Source organism: Marmota marmota, unplaced genomic scaffold (genome assembly GCF_001458135.2).
Source record: "Marmota marmota marmota unplaced genomic scaffold, marMar, whole genome shotgun sequence".
Classification (NCBI taxonomy): domain Eukaryota; kingdom Metazoa; phylum Chordata; class Mammalia; order Rodentia; family Sciuridae; genus Marmota; species Marmota marmota.
The window spans coordinates 39,319,354-39,338,625 of NW_026000026.1; the positions used below are offsets into that span (position 1 = coordinate 39,319,354).

Consider the following 19,272-nt stretch of genomic DNA (forward strand, 5'->3'; position numbering starts at 1 on the left):
GTAGTTCTCCCTCTGAGTCAGTTCATGATCTGAGTATTAAGGTGATTTTCCCTTCTAGGATTATATAGTCTCATGTTTACAAATGCTCTTTTTCCTTCCTAATGCCATGCCTCCTTTGTGATATAGCTGAACTAGTGTTCTGAGAACAGGCAGATTGTTGACTATTTTCAGACTCATGTCTGCCCTTAAACCAAGCATTAAGCTGGGTCTCCAATTGATTCAATTCTTTCTTAGGTATTAAAGTACAAGTCAGAAATCTCCAACTCTGAATTTTCTATAGTCGGATGATAGCTCTAGCTTATGGGTTGCAAATGTGATCATTTTTAATGGGCTTGCTGCTATTTGCTATCTCTGAATAAGTTATTCTGCTTCCTTTGAATGTCAATCATCTTATTTCAGAGTTATTGAAGACTTACACAGTACCAGGCACTGAGGTATGAAGATCAATAACCTAATACCTGTTTATACTATAATCATATCTTGTAGCTAAGAGTCCTATCTTTGAGCTAAGGTGTTTCTTTCATGGGCATCCTGGGACAAATGTGTATTTGTTGGACACAGACTCTAAATATGGGTAGTCCCAGGACTTGGTATAAAATTCACATGAGCTTAGATACTGAGAGCCTGATATATTCTCAAATCACTACATGAAGTTCACAAGGCATGTTTTGTTAAAAAAAAAAAATCCAACAGAATAGAAGCTAATAGACTAAGCATGGCAGTGCCACCTCATAAAAATCACAAACAGACTCTTTATGACAACATATTGGTATATTTAAAAATATTAATGATATAGGATAATGGAAAGAATATGAAAATGATTAATAATACCTTACACTCATATGTCACTTTAAAATATTTCCCAGTACTTTCACAAGCCCTTATATTTTAAATTATGTTTTATAAACACTGTGTGTTCATTTTCCTGTTTCCTATTCCTGAGAGATGTTTTTCTTGCTCATCAATTTGGTTCATCCATTTCAGAGTCATTAACAATCCACAGATGTGCTTTTGTAGTGAGAGAATGAAAAGGAAGCTCATTACATACTGTTTGGGTCATTTTTCCCCTCCATGTTTAATAATTCTACGACAGTTTGACAGTGGAGACTAGTTCCTATCTGTCCTCTGAGACGATGGGTTTGCCATTACAGGGATACTAAAGTCAGTCATCCAACTACAAATGACGATATCTTCATGTGTCAGCAATTTGTTTGAAAAATACTATTATCTGGGGTACAGGCAAACTTGGGCATTTTGGACTGGTCTTTGCTTTTTTTAAATGCTTGCTAAATTAGTTTATTCACAAATGATTGTATTTGAATTCATTATATGTGTAGCCTGTGTTCTGAGACTCATCATGATTGATGGAATGATAAGCCCCACGTACTCAGTTTCTTCTTCAATGCCTGGATATTTTAAGTGATTTCTTTCAATGCCAAAATACCCAAACATTTTTCCCAAAAGGAATCTTGAGCATCAAGAATAGTGGGTAATGTTTTATTGAAAACTATTGCTAAACTAACTTAGGAAGTGGACGAAAGACTATTTATATAACTAATCCTTGGGATCTACAAGATTAGACAATTTTTAGTAAAATTTCCATTTCTATAGTTGTTTAGAAGCTTGTACACATGTGGGATATTTTTTTCTATTAAGGATATCACCATTCTGTCAGAATAATGATCAGCTTCATGCCAGCAAGTTTTCTCCCTCTTGGTCATAGTGCTAGTGTCAATGACTAGCATAGTGTCTCCTAAACTTGTGCCAAAGAATCAAATGAAAGAACTGTTTTAGAATCTTTTTACCGGGAAAATGGATTTTTTAAAGCTGCTTATTTCAAATACTTTCCATCCTGCAGAATATTCTGCACAGTTCTGGTAGGGTTAACATACCTAAATCCAGAGTCCTTAGACTTGTCTGCAAAGCTCAACTTGATGTGACCTTTTCTTTTCTGACATCATCCCCTTCTGTGCTTGCCTTGCTCACCAGGCTTCTCTGCAGATCCTACATGTCTTGACAGTGGTGTTCCCTCTGCTTGGAATGCTGTTCTTCAAGATACCTACATGGCTTGCTCCATTTACTCCTCAAATCCTTGTTTAAATGTAACCTCAGGTGTCACTTTAACCTATTCATAATTATTTCTCTGCCTTATTTTTTAATTCCTTATTTGTAGCATGTAACCTTCAACTATATTATTATTTCATTATCTATTTCTCTCTACCAGAATAAGGGCAAAGACTTTAAGGGTTCATCTTTTCCCCTTGTTTCTATACCCATATAGTTTATTAAAATATCTAACATATAACAGAGGCTTCAAAGATATTTGTTGAATGAAGAAATGATAAATAACTAAAACCTTTCAAAATCCTCCATTGGATTTTTCCTTAAACATAGACTTATTAGCCTGATTATCTGTGGGCTTCCATGATTTACTGCCATATTTGAACTACTTTGTATGATATGAATTGCTCACAGTGGTATCTCTGTGCATGGTATCTGTATTCGAGGCTATCTTTGATCCTTTTCACCTATCTCCCAGACTTAGTTCAGATATCACTGCTGCTGTGAAACAAGTCTTCTCTTATCACTTCAGCTAAAAGTGACTTCCTTTTTTCTTCAAACTCCAGAATACTGCATGCTTACATGCTGAGAATATTCTTCACCTGCTACTTTTTATGTACAAACTTTCTGCCTTTCTAATATATTCCTTTGTATATGATTGGTGCTAGAGAATTAAATATCAAATTAATTGTTAAAAGTGGCAAACTGGCTGATAAGTGGTAAGTAGATTCTAAAAGAAAAGTTATACTACTATTCCTAAGAAATAATGAAATTGGTGTCAACTATCTATCTACAACCCTTTTTAGTCATATTTTTACATATATCCAGTTCCAGAGTCTCCTGTGAAATTTACTCTTAACAGAGCTTCTCCCAAGGAAAAAAAATATCATACCTACTTTATTGGATGATTTTCAGCATAGCTCACATGTCTATTCCATTCATTGGAATGCTCCACTTTCAGGCTTTAGGGCTAAATAATCATCACAGGCAAGTGGGAAAATATTAAATCTGTGTATATTAAATGGTAGAATCTGTTTCTTTTATTCCATTTAATCTTGCAAAGGCATTCAAGAATAATATTAGCATCCAACTCAGTTTTTTTTTATTAGTCATTTGAAGGGAAACTCTAGGATGAGAGACTATAGCATAATGTTTATGAGTAGTATGAATCAGATCCCTTATTCTATTCCCAGGTGCAATAATAATCAGATGATAGTAGTTTAAAAGATACTATTGATAATAATTAGTACTTCTCTTGTGCCCTTCATCAAGAAATCATGGCACTTTGAAACACTAGCTCATCAGTCCTTTTGAAATTCCTATGAGGAAGTGACATGACAAGTAATGATATTTTCTTCTGACGCAAGGAGAAAAGAAATTCAGAGAGGCTAACTAAATCTGTTGTTCTCAATAACAAACTAAATCCACATTAGAGGCATGGAAGTGACCAGGGATCCTTGAACTAGAAAGACAGTGATAGTATTGGCTAAGCCTGCTACCTATTTTTCTAAATAAAGTTTAATTAGGACGCATCCATGCCCCTTTGCTTACTATTGTCTATGATTGCATTCTCTTTTTTTAAAAAAATGTATTTTCTTTGTTTTAAATATATATTTTTAGTTGTAGATAGACACGATTTTATCTTATTTATTTTTATATGGTGCTGAGGATTGAACCCAGTGCCTCAGAGGCAAGCGTTCTACCACTGTGCTACAACTCCAGCCCCTATAATTGCTTTCATGTGACCCAGTTGAGAAATTGCTACAGGGATTATACTATCTGGACTTTTATAAACATTTTGCCAATCCAAGGCCTGTAGAAATACTCACTTTCTAAAGGATAAAGATGAAATTCAGAGAGGTTAAGTACTGGTTGAATTTTACTAAACGTATGTGATTTACTCAGATCATAATTGACAAATGGGACTAACATACTACCATCTATTTCTTGCTTCTATAACCTCCAGAAAACATGAGGATGATCTGAACTCTTAAATCTTCAAATAATTAGGCCATCTAGAAAAAAATGATAATTTTTCTCAATAGGGCCATAACTGGAAAGTGAGTAAGTCAAATCTCCAAAAGGAGAGTTAAGGACACCAGAGTATTAAGCAGTAAATCTTTATTCCCTGCTTTCTCTAGTGGTAGCTGAAAGGGAGCCTGCTGGTCTGAGGAAATTCAGTTTCTGAAGTAGGTAACCATAAGATGGTTCTGAGTCGGTCCTCTGCAAAGGGTGACCTGATTTCAGCCATCAGGGGCTCTCCCATCAGGGGTCTGATTGTGACAGCACTGGAGGAGGCATGCTGTTAGGAGTGTGACTCTGCCTGGATCTGATGGAGACCTGAGGGCTCTCATGAGCCCCTTCCATAATTAAACGACTTATATTACATAAAGAAAGGGAAGATGGGATTGTTCCTTCTAAAATCAACTGATTTGTTCATTTTTCTTAAGTGCATTAGGAATTTAGTTTCTGTTTGAATCCATTTCTTCCTAATTACCATTCTGTTCATTTACATTAAGCAGTTTCATACATTTGATCCCTTTAGTGATGAATGTGGAAGAAGAAAGACAGAGAAGAGAGATAACAAATAAAACCCAGAACAGCAGGTCTCACAATGTAGTCCCTGGAGCAGGTGCCACAGTAGCATCACCTAGGAATTTGTTACAGAGGTGAATTCTCATACCTCACCCAGACTGACTGAATCAGAAACTTTGTGGTTTAACAAGCTCTCGGAGTAACTGATTCAAGCTCAAGTGTAAAGACCATTGCCCTGGAGAGTGTTGGAATCCTGAGTAGCAATCCCTTGCCCTCCACCCTTTTGGTTAAGTAAGACAGACATCTTGCTGGGTCACAGACTAGGGCTTTTCTTGAAGAGAACTCTAACAGGTTCTTGTTTTCCTTTGTGGTATTGTTGGTTAATGACAATGTCTGTAATTGTTTATTGCCTGCCTTCTCAAACAGACTTATGTTTTAAAGAAGTAGAAATAATATTTGCCTCATTCAATCCTAAGATCCTTAGCATCTGAAATTACCCCACAAGGTTTGGCTCTTGATAGATTTTTACTATAGAATTAATGAAAGCATTGTGTTTGTCTCTTTCTCTCCTTGGTCATTAGGTGCCACCACAGGCTACCAATCAATAAGACACTCAGGATGGGCTGCCTGATTCTAGAAATCAGCAGATGTTTCCAGCATCTGTTATCTCATCTCCAAACATGTTCCTTGCTCAAAGATTCCAGCAGTATAAGAAATCACAGGGCAAAATGTGCCCAACTGTCCAACTGCCACATGCGCATCTTTTTTTTTTATTAACTTGTTGTGATGATCCCCACAATGGTCTTGTGATAAAACAACTATTCTAATACAAAATAATGTATTTTAAGAACATCTGTGTATTGAAAGCAACTATTGTTTATGTTGTAGTATCACTGGTTGAGTGTAAAATAATGTCTGCGCTTTGCATTATTTGCCATCTTGGGCATTCAGAGAGCACTGTCTATACCTTCTTTTTCCTATGTGATCAATAGGAAATAACAGTGTAAATCAATTCTGGGTAATAATGTAAATGGGCTCTTGAAGGCAATTCCCGCTGTGAAATAAGTAGTTAGCAGCGACACTAGCATTAACCGCAGTGGGGGTAATCAGCCTTTGGATGTGTTTAATCAGAGTTATCAGCTAAGATTAAAAAGAGAGTCACTGTTGTGCAGGGATAATCATTTTCAGGATTTAAAAGATGAATATGTGAAGGTGTTCTCATAAATTAAAGCCGTCAGAATGGCTTTGAGTAATTTTGGATGCTCAGAGGTCAGGAACAAGCAAACGGGAAAGGTTAATCTCAGGGCCACAGTAGTTAATGCACAGAGATAGCAGAATACATTTATTGCAATAAGTAGTGAATGCTGAGTTAAATGAAGATTTTCCCCCTTGTGTTAAGATGTTCATGGAGCTGTTACTAACATATGGCTTTATTAAAAGTGGCCCACACAGGACAACTTGTAAATATATTGTCCCAACAATTAATTCCAAAGAATAAATATTATATCATTGTATAGCTTGATTACAGGTGTTTCCAGTTGTAAAAATTGATGGAACCAAGTTCCACATTCTAGCTAAAAAGATTAATTCAGTGTCTAGAACACTAAATGGCGGAGGATAGTGTCTGAAAATATATGGAAGTCACAGACAGGAATTAATAAAAATCCTATGATATCTTCAAAACTCACACATGTACTTGTCTCTTTCCAGTATCTTGACCTCAGAGAAATGGGATAATTCAAAAGTCATTTTGAGAGACTTCAGATGTCCATATATCTTTTATATCTCTCTACCAGAGAGGTAGAACTAAATTCTCATTGCCCTGAACATGATGTAGACATAATGACTCCCTTCTAGTGAACAGAATGTCCAAGTAATGGAAACTACTGAGATTGGGTTTAAAGACTCTGGCTTCCATCTTGGGTGCCCTCTCTTTCTCACTCTTTGTCTCTTATCACTCTGTATTGGATTCCTAATGTTGACATAACAAATTACTACAACATGACAGATTGAAACAGCAGAAATTTATTCTCTAAGATTCTGGAGGCCAGAGATCTGAAATCAAGGTGTCAGCATGACCACACTCCTTCTGAAGGTTCTGGGAAAAATCCATCCTGGTATTTTCCAGCTCCAAGTGGCTCCCAGTGTTTCTTGGTTTATGATAATAAATAGTCATGATTCTAATCACTTCTTCAATCTTCACATAGTGTCTTCCCTATCTTTCTCTTATTTCTTCTTCTCTGATAGGGTCACTTGTCATTGGATTCACAATTCACCCCAAGAGGATCTCAAAGTTTTGAGATTCTTGATTTAATTACACCAACTAGGCCTCGCTCCCTATCCTTTTTTTTTTTTCTTCTTCTTCTTTTTTTCCAGAAATGAGTGTATATTTATGGGTTCTAGTGCTCAGGAAAGTGATATCTCTTTTTGGAGTCACTATTCAACCCAGAACAAACTATCTGGGTGAACAAGGCAGATTTGAGAGGAAAAGGAACTACCATGCTGTGAGGGACCTCAGGCAGCCTCGGGAGAGGCCCATGCAGTAGGGAATCGAGGCCTGCCTGCAACAGTGTAAGCTTTGAGGTGAATCTTCTGAAGTCAGCCCGAAACCACCTAACTGAGCTAAGAAGCACATCCTGCAGCCTCAGTCAAGATTACAGACAGTTGACAAAAAACCCTGAGCCACAGCCCTCCAGCTAAGCCCCTCCCAAACTCTGACCTGAAGAAAATGGGAGGTAATAACTGTTATTTTAAATTTTGGGCTCTTTGTTAGGCAGCAATAGATAACTTTTATAGATAGCAATTATGGTCAAAAAGTTTATAAAGCAGGGTAATAAGCTCATTAGCAGAGTCGTTGATATCAGTTAACATTTTCTTAGTGCATGACCTCCCTCGCTGAGGAGCAGGCCTAAAAAGAAGGTGAAAGCAAAATAGAATGTGAGATAATGTTACACTGAATAATCTTAGTATCAAGAAATGCATCTTTACCCATTTGCCATACCTTTATCATAAGCAGTGTACTAGGTGGAAAATAGTTATGGATGTAAATCTCAGAGCATGTGAGAGAAACAAAGAGTCAAAGAGAATTCAAATTCCTGCTTAGTAAAGAAGCACCAGAAAATAAACAAGAGAGGCAGAAACATACAACTGGGTATTAATATGTACCTGCTATTCCTTAAGTGTCTTAGTCTTTACATTTGCCACTCACATGCCTTTTACTGATGGGAATTATTTTCATTTGGTGGGGGATTAATTCAGCTTCTATCCTGTATTAATGCTACAATCTACATGAAGCAGAGGTAACCTTCTATTTACATTTATAGCAGTGCCCTTCTAAATCTGTTTGATGTACCAGGTGGTGTGTTTCCCATTAGCTCCTTCATTTTTCAGAACTACCTAAAGTCTGCTCCATTTCTAATGGCATGCTATTTGTGAAATCCCTATAATTTCCTAAGGCCTTCTAAAGCTTTTCTCTTCCTACCTGTGACATTTTGCGGAAAGATTTATTCCCTCTCTGTGTTTATTCTGCTTAGTGAAAATCATCAAAGACAACCTTAACAGTATTTTTGCAAGTTCTCTTTCAAAATGTGTCTGTATTGCATTTGGAGTTCAGTTATCCATTTGAAGGTCTGTGGAGGGCAAAGGGTGATTGTGGAAATCCCTTCCCTTACATATCCTCAACTTTGCTTGCTTACATCAAGGCACATCATGCCAAACTATTGTCTTTCCTTACATGGCTGTTTGATCTTTGTCCATTCTTTAATGTTAGCCATATAATTTGTACAGTGTGCCACTTATGTATATGTGTGATCTTTCACACACGCCATTCTCATTTTGCAGAGCTCAGATTTTTCCTATGGCATTGTAATATGTTTTGTGAATATGAAATTCAAGAACTTTGTTAAGTTTGGGGAGCTGTTTGGGAAATCAGTCTGGAAGATTTTGGAAGTAGCTGATGCCATGAAGGGTTCTAGGATCCCCTGGGTGATCTATTGGTATGTGTCCTGTAAACACATCCAGAAGGAAACTAGCTACTATGCTAGATAGGTTGAAAGAACTAGGCCTTCCTCCTTTATATATCCAGGAAACTTCCTATCTTTTTTTTAAATGAACAAATGTTACCTTGGTTGTCTTCCTTGTAATGATATCCAATGCCTATATAAGTGGATGATGAGAAAAATAGTGAAAAATTGAGAAATTCCATATCAAAATGTATTCCTTTGAATAGTCAGGGCTCTGTACATAGAATATCATGTAATTAGGAGATCATTCCATATAGCTATTCACATAGGACACAGCATTCAGGAAATTACATGTCAGATAAGTGTTAATATTTCAAACGTTTCTTTAAATACTTTGTGGTCTACAATAGCAGTATTTCTCAACATACCAAATTAACTGGTTGTCATAAGTACCAAACCTGTTACTTCAAACACATTAATATCGTATTCCAAGTAACATCCTATTGGGTATGTCTATTTTGAGATTAAACCAGCACAATTTTTCCTCCTCCACTTATTCACAGTTTTCTCCTACCATTCCATTCAGAAATATGGGATCATTATTTTACAGACTGTGAGATGTTTCTGTTGTTCATTATGGTAAATTAGAAACTTTTTATTTACCTGTCCTTAAAGATTTACATTTGGGAACATTAATACTTTTGGTAAGAATTTCACAATTACAGTATTTCAATGCTAGAAAGAAATCTAGAAATGACTCTTAGCTGCGGAGGCCAGATTCTTCCATTAAGAAATAGGCAAGGATTTTTATCTTAAGACTATATTTTGTATCTTATTGCCTGTTCAGTACATAGTGGGTAAGTTTTAATTGGTTCAACAAGCACTGGTTTGTTCCTTAACATGTACCGTGTGCTTGGCTTACCTTTTGGGAAAGAATTCTGTTCAGAACAGACGGGAGCTTGACTTCATGGAACTGAGTTGAGCTGAAACAAACCATGTGACTTGCCTAAGATCACACAGATGCTTGAGTGATAAAACCTTGTTAAGAATATACATTGTCAGATTCTTAGTCTATGGTTGTTCTTTTCCATGGAGATTTTATTTGAAAGCTCTTATACTGAAAAGATCTGGCAGTATTTAATAGATGTCCTTCCACTTTGGAATGCTCTTTTCAATGCTATTTATGCTGTATAGAATGTACTTTGGGGCCTAACATTCTGGGCTCAAATTCAGGCACTGGATTTGGGCAAGTTATTTAACTTCTTTTTGCCTCCATTTTTCATGTGGAAATAGGGATGAGAGTTTTCTTGCCTTCATATGGGTGTTGAGGATGAAATGAGTTAAAGTGTGTGTAGCACTCAGCTCTGCTTGACTCCAGGTGAAAGCTGTATAGGTGAGTTGTTTTTTTCAGAAAGCTCACCCTGACACTATTATCTAAAATATCACTCATCACTCTACCCTTTTGCCTTGCTTTAGTTGACATCACAGCCCACAGCCATCTGAGGATTTTTTGTTTTGTTTTGTTTTATGTGTGTGTGTGTGGGGGGGGGTGTTTCATAGTTGTTGTTCAACAGTTGTCTCTTCTACTAGAAGTAATTTTCACGAAAGTGTTTATTTACTGTTGCATCTCCATATCCTAGGGAAATATTCAAAACCATTTGGTTTTTTAAAAATATTTATTTTTTAATTGTAGGTGGACACATAATACCTTTTATTTTTTTTCTTTTTAATGTGGTGCTGAGGATCGAACCCAGTGCCTCACACATGCTAGGCAAATGCTACAGCCCCAGCCCTCAAAACCATTTGTGAATGAACAAATGTGTGTGTACAGGAAGCTTTAATTATTTATATTATTGGCAGAGTTACTGAAAGAAATCACTTAAAAGTACATTTTGGGGGCTGGGGATATATCTCATTTGGTAGAGTGCTTGCCTCACATGCACAAAGACCCTGGGTTCAACCCCAGCACCACCAAAAAGAAAAAAGAAAAAAAAAAGAGTGTGTGTTTGATTTTCTACTCTGTTCATTGGGTTCTTCCAGTAGCTTCTCTAGTTAGCCAGGAAAATAAGCCAGGAAATAGCATCAATGTATGGGAAGGTCAAGTCCATATTTGACATTTGTTATATCTACCAAGAATGTTTCAGGCATACTGTACATCTTCCGATCTTTATCCTACTTTTCAAAACTCTACAGTTTAAGCAGTAGTGTTGGGCTGAAATAAAGCAGGAAGGAAGGTTTAAGGCACTTCAGTGACTTGGGAAACATGCCCTGACCTCCCTAACCAAAGCCAATGGACTGATAATGAGATCCTTTCCCATTTAGATAGTCTGTGTTCAAAGATGATTTCCATGGTCACTTTATTGTTAAATATAATTGAAATACAGTGAAAATTTTATGATAATTTTATGAGTCCTTTCTGATTGAAGCTGCTAGTCCAAGTACTTACAACTTAAATGCTATACGTGTGTGGGAAAATATTGATTCTTGTTTCCTCTCTATTCAAACTTTCAGACTTTATGAGAAATAATAAAGCTTTATAATTAGTTTTTTACAAAGAGCATGCTAGGGTCCTTGCAGCACCTCATGAGAAATCTATTATTTTATGTCAGAGCAAGCTAGGCCATTTTTTCTTTTGTAGATCCCTTCACGAAGTTAATTGATATTTGGGGGGAGAAAAGGAAATAACATGATGGTCAGAGGTGAGAGAATATTAATTTGACAGAAATAATTTTTTTAAATAAGGAAGACAGTCTCACAAACTTGAACTATATTTGTGCAGAATTATTCTTAATCATATAGGCTAACAACATGTATCGCCTATATACATGAAAACTAATTTCTATAAGTATTCAGTTTCACAGAACTTGAAACCTAGAAGTTGTTATTAATGTCTCCTTATATTGAAAGAGTTGGATGAGTATTCATTGAGAGATGAACCTCAACCGCGCACACGTGTGTGCTCGCGCGCGTGTGTGTGTGTGTGTGTGTGTAATACATACCCATATAGTATAGTTTAAAAGGAAACATTTTTAGCATCCTCTGATAATAAAAGAGTCCTGGACATTATATTTTTAAAATTGCGTTACGTTTTATGATGTAAACTGAATTTTATAAAAGTGTCTCAAAAATGTAAATGATGGACCATAATTGAATATCTAACATAAAGTGAAACAAAAGTTCCTTTTGTGAAGCTGAATGTCACTTAACTAATTATATTTGGACATAGATGAGTAAGCTTGTTCTTTTACCATTAAAGCATGAGTGTGAGGGGTGGGGCAGGCAATAGGCAAAAAATCTTTGCTACTTTGTGGGGGAAAGGGGATTCATGACGTGCCTTTATTTAGTGGCACTCCAGCTGCTTGTTAATAATCTAACAGGAGAACTAAGTTGCTTACAGTAGTAAAATACATCTTCCCGTGTAGATCTTGGTACTTTTTTATGTATGCTGATTTAGTCTCTGACATAGTCATAATCTACATGTCAAATATGTACACTTAACTTTCAGAACAGAAACTGTCACTGCTGGGACCACAGAAGTGAGCTGCCTTGCAATCTCTTCTTCTTCCTCTTAGAAAAAAAAAAGGGCTTATCATTGACAGCCTAGAATCAGCTGTCTTGAACTTTTGGAATGGACTTTGCAATTAATAAAAATATATTGAGTAGCCTGGCAAAACTTTGAGACACTCAACTTACGTTTCTTCCATTCCACAGGGGAATGTCTGTGGTCATGATGCCTACCTCTTAAAAGAGGAACAGAAAATGTGCTAAAACATGCTATATAACAATGTACAAAATAAATGTTGGAATCAGTATTCTTGTCTTTACCTTTACAATGAAGAAAACAAAAAGCACACAAAGATTTCTTTCTCTATACCACACTCGTATTTCTTTCCTGCCTGTTGTGTTGTCATTGATATGTACATATATTCTGTAGGTACTTTCTTCCAATTTCTTTTTTTTTTAATTTTTTATTGTTGGGAGGGGGGATAGTAGAGGATAGGAAAGGCAGCAGAACACAACAGACACTAGTATGGCAATATGTAAATCAATGGATGTGTAACTGATGTGATTCTGCAATCTGTATATGGGGTAAAAATGGGAGCTTATAACCCACTTGAATCAAAGTGTGAAATATGATATATCAAGAACTATGTAAGGTTTTGAACAGCCAATTTCTTTCTGATAATTCAAATGCATGATTTACGTGATTACTCACTTTCTTTTTCATTTTATCTTGATTGGTCTAAATTGAAGGCTGTTTGTATGTTATTACTCCTAAAAACATGTTGCTGGACTCTAGTGATAACTCTGTCCTTCAAGTGTGCCTCATAGGTGATACCACTTGACTGAAAAGTCCTCTTAGTAATCCAGTAATTAAATCCTTCTAGTTGGGACCCAAGAGAAATCCCTTGTGCTGAATTGCACTGCACAGTAAATGACATTATAATGAGGTTTTAACTTATTAAATGAATGAATAGGAGCTTTGCTGTTGCAATTCATTAGTACTTTGTTCTACAAAGCAGGACTTGGTGCTGCAGATGAGAACCCATGCAATCTTCTCTTCCTGTGACTAATTATCATATCAGTGTATCAAAGGTAGTTTGACTAAAAGGAGAAATACTCTTATAGAGAAAGTCTCAGAGAGTCTAGCTATAGGTGTGTGATGATTTCTGCATGTCACTGAGTTCTCTGTGTGGCAGGCACTGTTGTAGATTTCTTCTGCAATATATAGTTCATTTTAATCCTCTGAACAACCTTTTGTGGGAGGTACCGCTACATTCAAGAAAAATCAAGCACAGAAGTTAAATAACTTTATTGAGATCACACAGCTTGTAAGGGTAGAGTGAGGATTCAAACTTGGGCAGTTCTTTTCCTGAGCTCTGTACTTGTAACCAAGATTTTTATACAATCCTTAGGCATGAATGTGAATATTTGCAAATCTATGAATTGATTTCATTGACACCATTTCTCTGTTGGCTTTCTTTCCCTTTTCTGTGAAAGTTGATACTACTTAGAATGGCTTATTTTTTTTAACTTAAAAGAACCACCGGAAAAGTATTTTTTAAAAAACAGCAAATGCTCTTGCATTTGCCACTAAGAATTTTTAAAATATTAACATTTTAATCTTTTGATTTTCATTATTTTTTATGTAAAAGAACAAGTCATTTCTCACAATGTTCTATTCGTCAATCTTATTCCTTCTTTCCACTTGCCCCCGCTTTTCCCAGAACAACCACTTCTAAGAGCTGCATATGGTCTTATACCTTCTAGGTCATGTTTCTACCAAAGAAATAGAAATATCCATTAGCCATGCACACTGGTTTTGTGTACAAAACACATCATATATTGTGGACTACACTGTTGCTTGCCTTTTCACTTGACATATTTTTGAAACTACTCTATGGTGATCTAACTATAACTCATTCTTAGCTGCTATACTTTATTCTGTCTTCTAGATGTCATATTTTATTTATTTTTGTATCAAGAAGAGATTATGTTGTTTCCAATACTGTCCTGTTAAGTGTTGTTAAAATGAACATTTTTGGTATAGATTGCCTCACACATGTGTTGCCTCCTGGAGTGAGGTCACTAGTTGGGAGGGGCTGTGCAATAAAATAGAGCAATTAGCATTCATACTGGGCTTTTTAATTGGCAAACATAGGTTCTGTAACTTGGCAAAATTTTGAGATACCTGATTCATCTTTCTGGGATAAGTAAAATAAATTGGGAAGTGGGATATCAAGACTATTTTTGAGAATTAAATTTTTAAAAAGAGTAACAACATTTACCATGAATTTGAAAGAGTAATAATTAACAGTAAATTCTACTACTAACAGACAATTCAAGTCTGTGCTTTATGAAGTCCCTATAAACAAATGTGTGGTTTAACAAAGAAAACTCTGAGAGAAGAGTTAAGAGACTTGGATTTTTCTCCCCAGCTGAGCTCTGTCCTACACTAGCTTTGTTCCATAAAATGATACATTAATGGCCTCTGACTTTCATTTTTCTTATCCGAATATAAGGAATTTATAGTAGTAGCTATTAAGATTTCTTCCAGCACTAGTCTACTAGAGTCCAGACTGGGATAGATTTTCTTTTATGATAATATACCTCCTAAGCATTGTACTAAGTGATCCACAGACCTAAGTCTCATTTCCCCTCAAGCTGCTGCCCTGCTGTCTCTGAAAATAGTATCCATTCCTAATTCTAAACATTGGTTTTTAGGGGGGAGATTTGGCTTATCCTTATCTATTCCTCACTCTATAAACACCCAGTTCTCTTGCTTCTTTGGTGGGATAATTATTAACCAATTGCCTTCAAAATTTTCAAGAGGTACCAGGCTTCAGTTACCTGCAGGTATTAATAGCAAGACCACTATATAAAGTCCATTTATTCTCCCATCTCACTTTTCCCATTTCTGGCCTTCATTTCCCAAGGTCACCTGAGCTTCCTGTCTCAAGGTCTGCTTTCTGGCGAATACCAAATAGAGATGAACCTGATTTAAGTCCTGCCTGTTCCATCTCTAGCTCTTCCGAGCCTGCTCACACTCAAAGCACATGGAGCTGCTCTGGAGGCTTGCAACATTTGTCATTCAAACCAGTAATGCAAGGTTGCATGTAACTTTCTCTCTCTCCCCTCCCCCACACTTTTTTGGGGGGGATTTAAACAGCTAATATTTATTTCTTACAACCCTGGAAGTTAGGAATCTAATCAAGGCCTGGTAGATATGGCATTTTTTTGAGGGTCTGCATTCTAGATGACCTTTTCACTGTAACCTCTTTAACATCGTTCTCTCTCTTTCAAATAACTAATATACACATACATACATACATACATACATACATACATATATATTTATATATATACATACACACACACATACACATACACACACATATATACATATATACACACATCCATGTATGTATGATATACAGCATATGATTCATATAAATAATAATAAAGCAAATTAATACCTATATGTTACATGATAATCATTTTTATTTTGTGGCAAGAGCAGATTAAATATACTTATCTAGCAAAAATCCCAAATACAACTTTATTGACTATAATTCTCATATTGTACATTCCCTAGATTTGTTCATTCTTCATATCCACTACATTGCATCCTTTGACCTATATCTCTCCCATTCCTCCACCTACGTTAGTGATTTTCCTTTTGTATACTTCCTTCTCCCAAGCATAAACTCTGAAAGCCAGAAACTTTAAAACTTACTTTTATTTTTAATGCCCCTCAGTGATCCTCATGGAAATAATACAGAATGTGTACATGTAGTAAATAACCACTGACTGGCCAAGAAGAATAAATTATCACTGAATGAATAATTTTATTTTAATAAGTTCATACTGTTCTAGTGGATGCCAGCCATCTCTCTTGTATTTCTTTGCCTTTTAAGTAATTTCCCACTAGACTTCTGGTTCTTGATGACCTCCTATAGGCTTGAAGCCAGGTTACAGACTGGGGGTTGTGATGGGGGTAATATTAAGATATAGTCTCATTCTGGTCAAACTCTCAGAACAGTTCAAATTGTCAAAAACAGCTGGGAATGAAAATGTGTTGAAGTAACTACTCAAATTTTTATCTAATGCCCTGGATATATTTAAAGTTAAAGTTACTGTCAGGATCCTGTAAAGTAAAAAACAAATATGAATAATTAAAAATATTCTGCCTTAACTATTTTTACCACTTCTACTCCTATAAGCTGGGTTTTCCTTCTTCCGTCTTCTTCCCTTCCTCAGAATCACCCTGATTGAAATAGTATTTTAAAATTTTGTGACCTTTTAGGTTTTTATATTTTATGTTGGTTCAGTATTTCATATGGTTAAAAATTGGTAGAAGAATTCAGGTGAGTGAAACTGACAGCTTATAGTTTGTTTAACCAGTGAATGAGTATTTCCCAATATGATTGCTTTAGCTATAGTTTTTTAAATTTTTTTAATCTCCTGTGGCCTCTCACTTCTGACACTTTTTTTTTCTCTTTATACAGTGAAACATTTTATTAATCGTTTGTTTCAACCTGTTTACTGACTACTCTTCTTGTAAAATATGTTCCAAAAATCTTCTTTCCCAGATTTGGTTCTTTTCATACTGTACACAACCTGGTTGGGCAGATGAAGCCTTTCCTCTTGCACTGCTTGATTCTCCCTGAATTGACTTCATCACTATCCCCAGGTGTCTCCACAGCTCATCACAGGTTATCTCTGCTTGTTGGCAAAAAGCAAGAAGCACAGGGCACAATTGCAGAAACTCTTCTCTGTCAATTCAGCCCTCATTCTAACTTATTTGGTGCTACTGTGAAAAAGCTGTTTGCCTCAGATATGGTGAATAAATAAATAATATCCTGAATAGGGAGTTCATAAAACAGGATGCAGAAATCTAGAAGCTAAAATTTTAGATGCCAGGCACCAATTCTTCCTTTTTCTTCTTTCCTCTCAATCTCCTTTCTCCTTAAAAAGCAGGTTGATGGAGTTGGCAAGGGTGAAAGACGAGGATCCCAGATATTATAAAACTGTTTATTCCTCTCTGTCTGAAATGTGTGGCGTTGATTGCAGAATTGAGCATAGTTCCAGTCATCTCCTAAGAGTCTGGGATGGCAGCCATAGAGAATGAGCTTCCTGCTCATCACTGCATCCAGAAAGCTTGTGGAAAAGCATTGATAGTATAGGGTGTGTGTGTGTGTGTGTGTGTGTGTGTGTGTGTGTGTGTAATATGTGAAATATATATGAGTATAGGGTATGAGATGTAAGGATAGAGGTAACAAGGAACCAGCCATTTATCCAGGTGACCCACAGGAGGAGGCTCCAACAATTCTAAGTTTTGCTGGTTCTAAATATGAACCAATTTATATAGAATACTTTTTCACATATATATTAATGTTTGTATTTACATTGAAGAACCTCAGTTTTCTTTCTGAAGGTATGAATAAAGGCAGGGTCTTTGTTTCTATGAGGTAGAAAAAAAAATCTTACTGTCCTGCCTCCCTAAGAAATAAAATACACCATATCCTTGATTTTCATTTTTTATCGTAGGTCCAGTGTTGTAGAGTTTGCTTTCTCTTTAAGGTTTACTTACCAAGGTGATTGCAAATTTCCTGGGTATATACTTTGGGAATTTCACGTTCAGATGCAGCAAGATTATTTTTTTACTTTTGATTAGAAGCTTATAATCAAATCACAAATACATACATAAGATAGAGAAGATCTACCTTAAAGTAATGCCAATAATGTTTGAATTACTAAAACTCCTCTTATTTCTAGCAGTTTTCCAGATATGTAGAGGCAATATACCTCATGGATAAGAACTCTAGATATGGAAACTGTGATTTAATCCTGGTCTCTTTTAACAATAGCTGCATGTGCTTAGAAAATTACCAAGCTCTAAATTTGTTTCCTCATTTATAAAAGAGATACCTAATAGTCACTAATTCAGGATTGTTGTAAGAATTCAATGAGATGATGTGTACAACACTTAGTGTCTATCAAGTTTTAGGTGTTGTGCTATCAGTATTTACTAGTAATAGCATTTCCACTTCCTTCCTATTCATTATGACACTTAATATTCCTGATAGCCTTTTATTATATATTGAGGTAGACAGACTTTTCTGTAAAGGGTCAGAGAATAACTATGTTCATCTTTGCTGGTCTTATGGTTTCTGTTATAGCCACTTGGTAGCACAATACCAGCAAGCAATATAACATGAATGGGTGTGTCTGTATTCCAATGAAACTTTTCTTACAAATAAAGGTGATAAGCAGGATTTATAATTGGCTGATTCCTAGAAACTGTCTATTTGCTATTAATAAGAACAGGAAAGCTGATTGGTTGAAGATTGCCTGTCAGCCCAATGTTAATTAGGAAATATGTATTAAGGTAGTGTTCAGTGTTCTCTAAGTTCAGAGCTTTTCTGTAGAACCATTTATGTTGGTCATTTCCTTTTTATCTAGTTATTATCTTTGGTATCTGGGATATGGGCTTATTTGTCTTGTTAGTGTGGGGTTGATAGGCAGTCTCCCTACACTTATGTCCAAGACTTTATTTAATATGAAGACAATTTTCTGGCTAGCATGCATTTTGGTCATAAGAAGGAATGGACAAAAGCATGTGCCTGTGTTAACCCTAACCAAGGATTAGAAATGTAGCACCTCAAATCACTTCTTTATTCTGCTCACTACAGGCTTAATAAGTGTGTGTGTGTGTGTGTGTGTGTGTGTGTGTAGTGCGCACACACACTACCCGCCCCCTTGGTCAAAGTATTCCAGGGCTCTAAATTTTTGTGAAAGCTAATTTGGGAGACATGGATCAAAACCTTGGTATTTTGGTTGTAGAAGACATCTTTAGGGAGGGGCATGAAGTCTGTGTATGCATAGTATTTTACACATGCATCTAGAATAAACACATTCTCACACACATAGAAGCACCCACTCTTTCTCACCCCCACCCCCACATAAAGTAAAGAAAATGTTTGGATGTCTAAAAGTGAATGTTATGCACTGAATTTTCAGACTTTATTCTTTAGTGGTTGCCTCAGACATCTATATCCATCGCATACCCTAATCCAACATACATGTATTTAGATTCCAGTTTAATAGGCTTGACATCAAATTTCTCACCACAAATTAGAAGCAATAAATACAGAAGTGGGTGTTGCTAGTAAAGAATGCCTGGCTGCAGTAAGAGATGACAGCTGACCCT

General features: G+C 36.0%; 1 protein-coding gene across 6 annotated transcripts in view; it reads left to right on the forward strand.

Annotated features, from left to right (window-relative positions):
* Positions 1-19,272, forward strand: part of Macrod2 (mono-ADP ribosylhydrolase 2) — a 1,954,610-nt gene that overhangs the window by 680,928 nt on the left and 1,254,410 nt on the right. Inside the window, exon 6 of one of the 6 annotated variants that reach the window (XM_048811893.1) lies at positions 5,178-7,030. The exons of the other annotated variants lie outside the window; for them this stretch is intronic. Within the exon in view, the coding sequence (XP_048667850.1) occupies positions 5,178-5,227 (50 nt within the window). The 3' untranslated portion in view covers positions 5,228-7,030. Of the gene's footprint in view, positions 1-5,177; positions 7,031-19,272 lie in introns of those variants that run through there. 6 annotated transcript variants of the gene reach the window in all.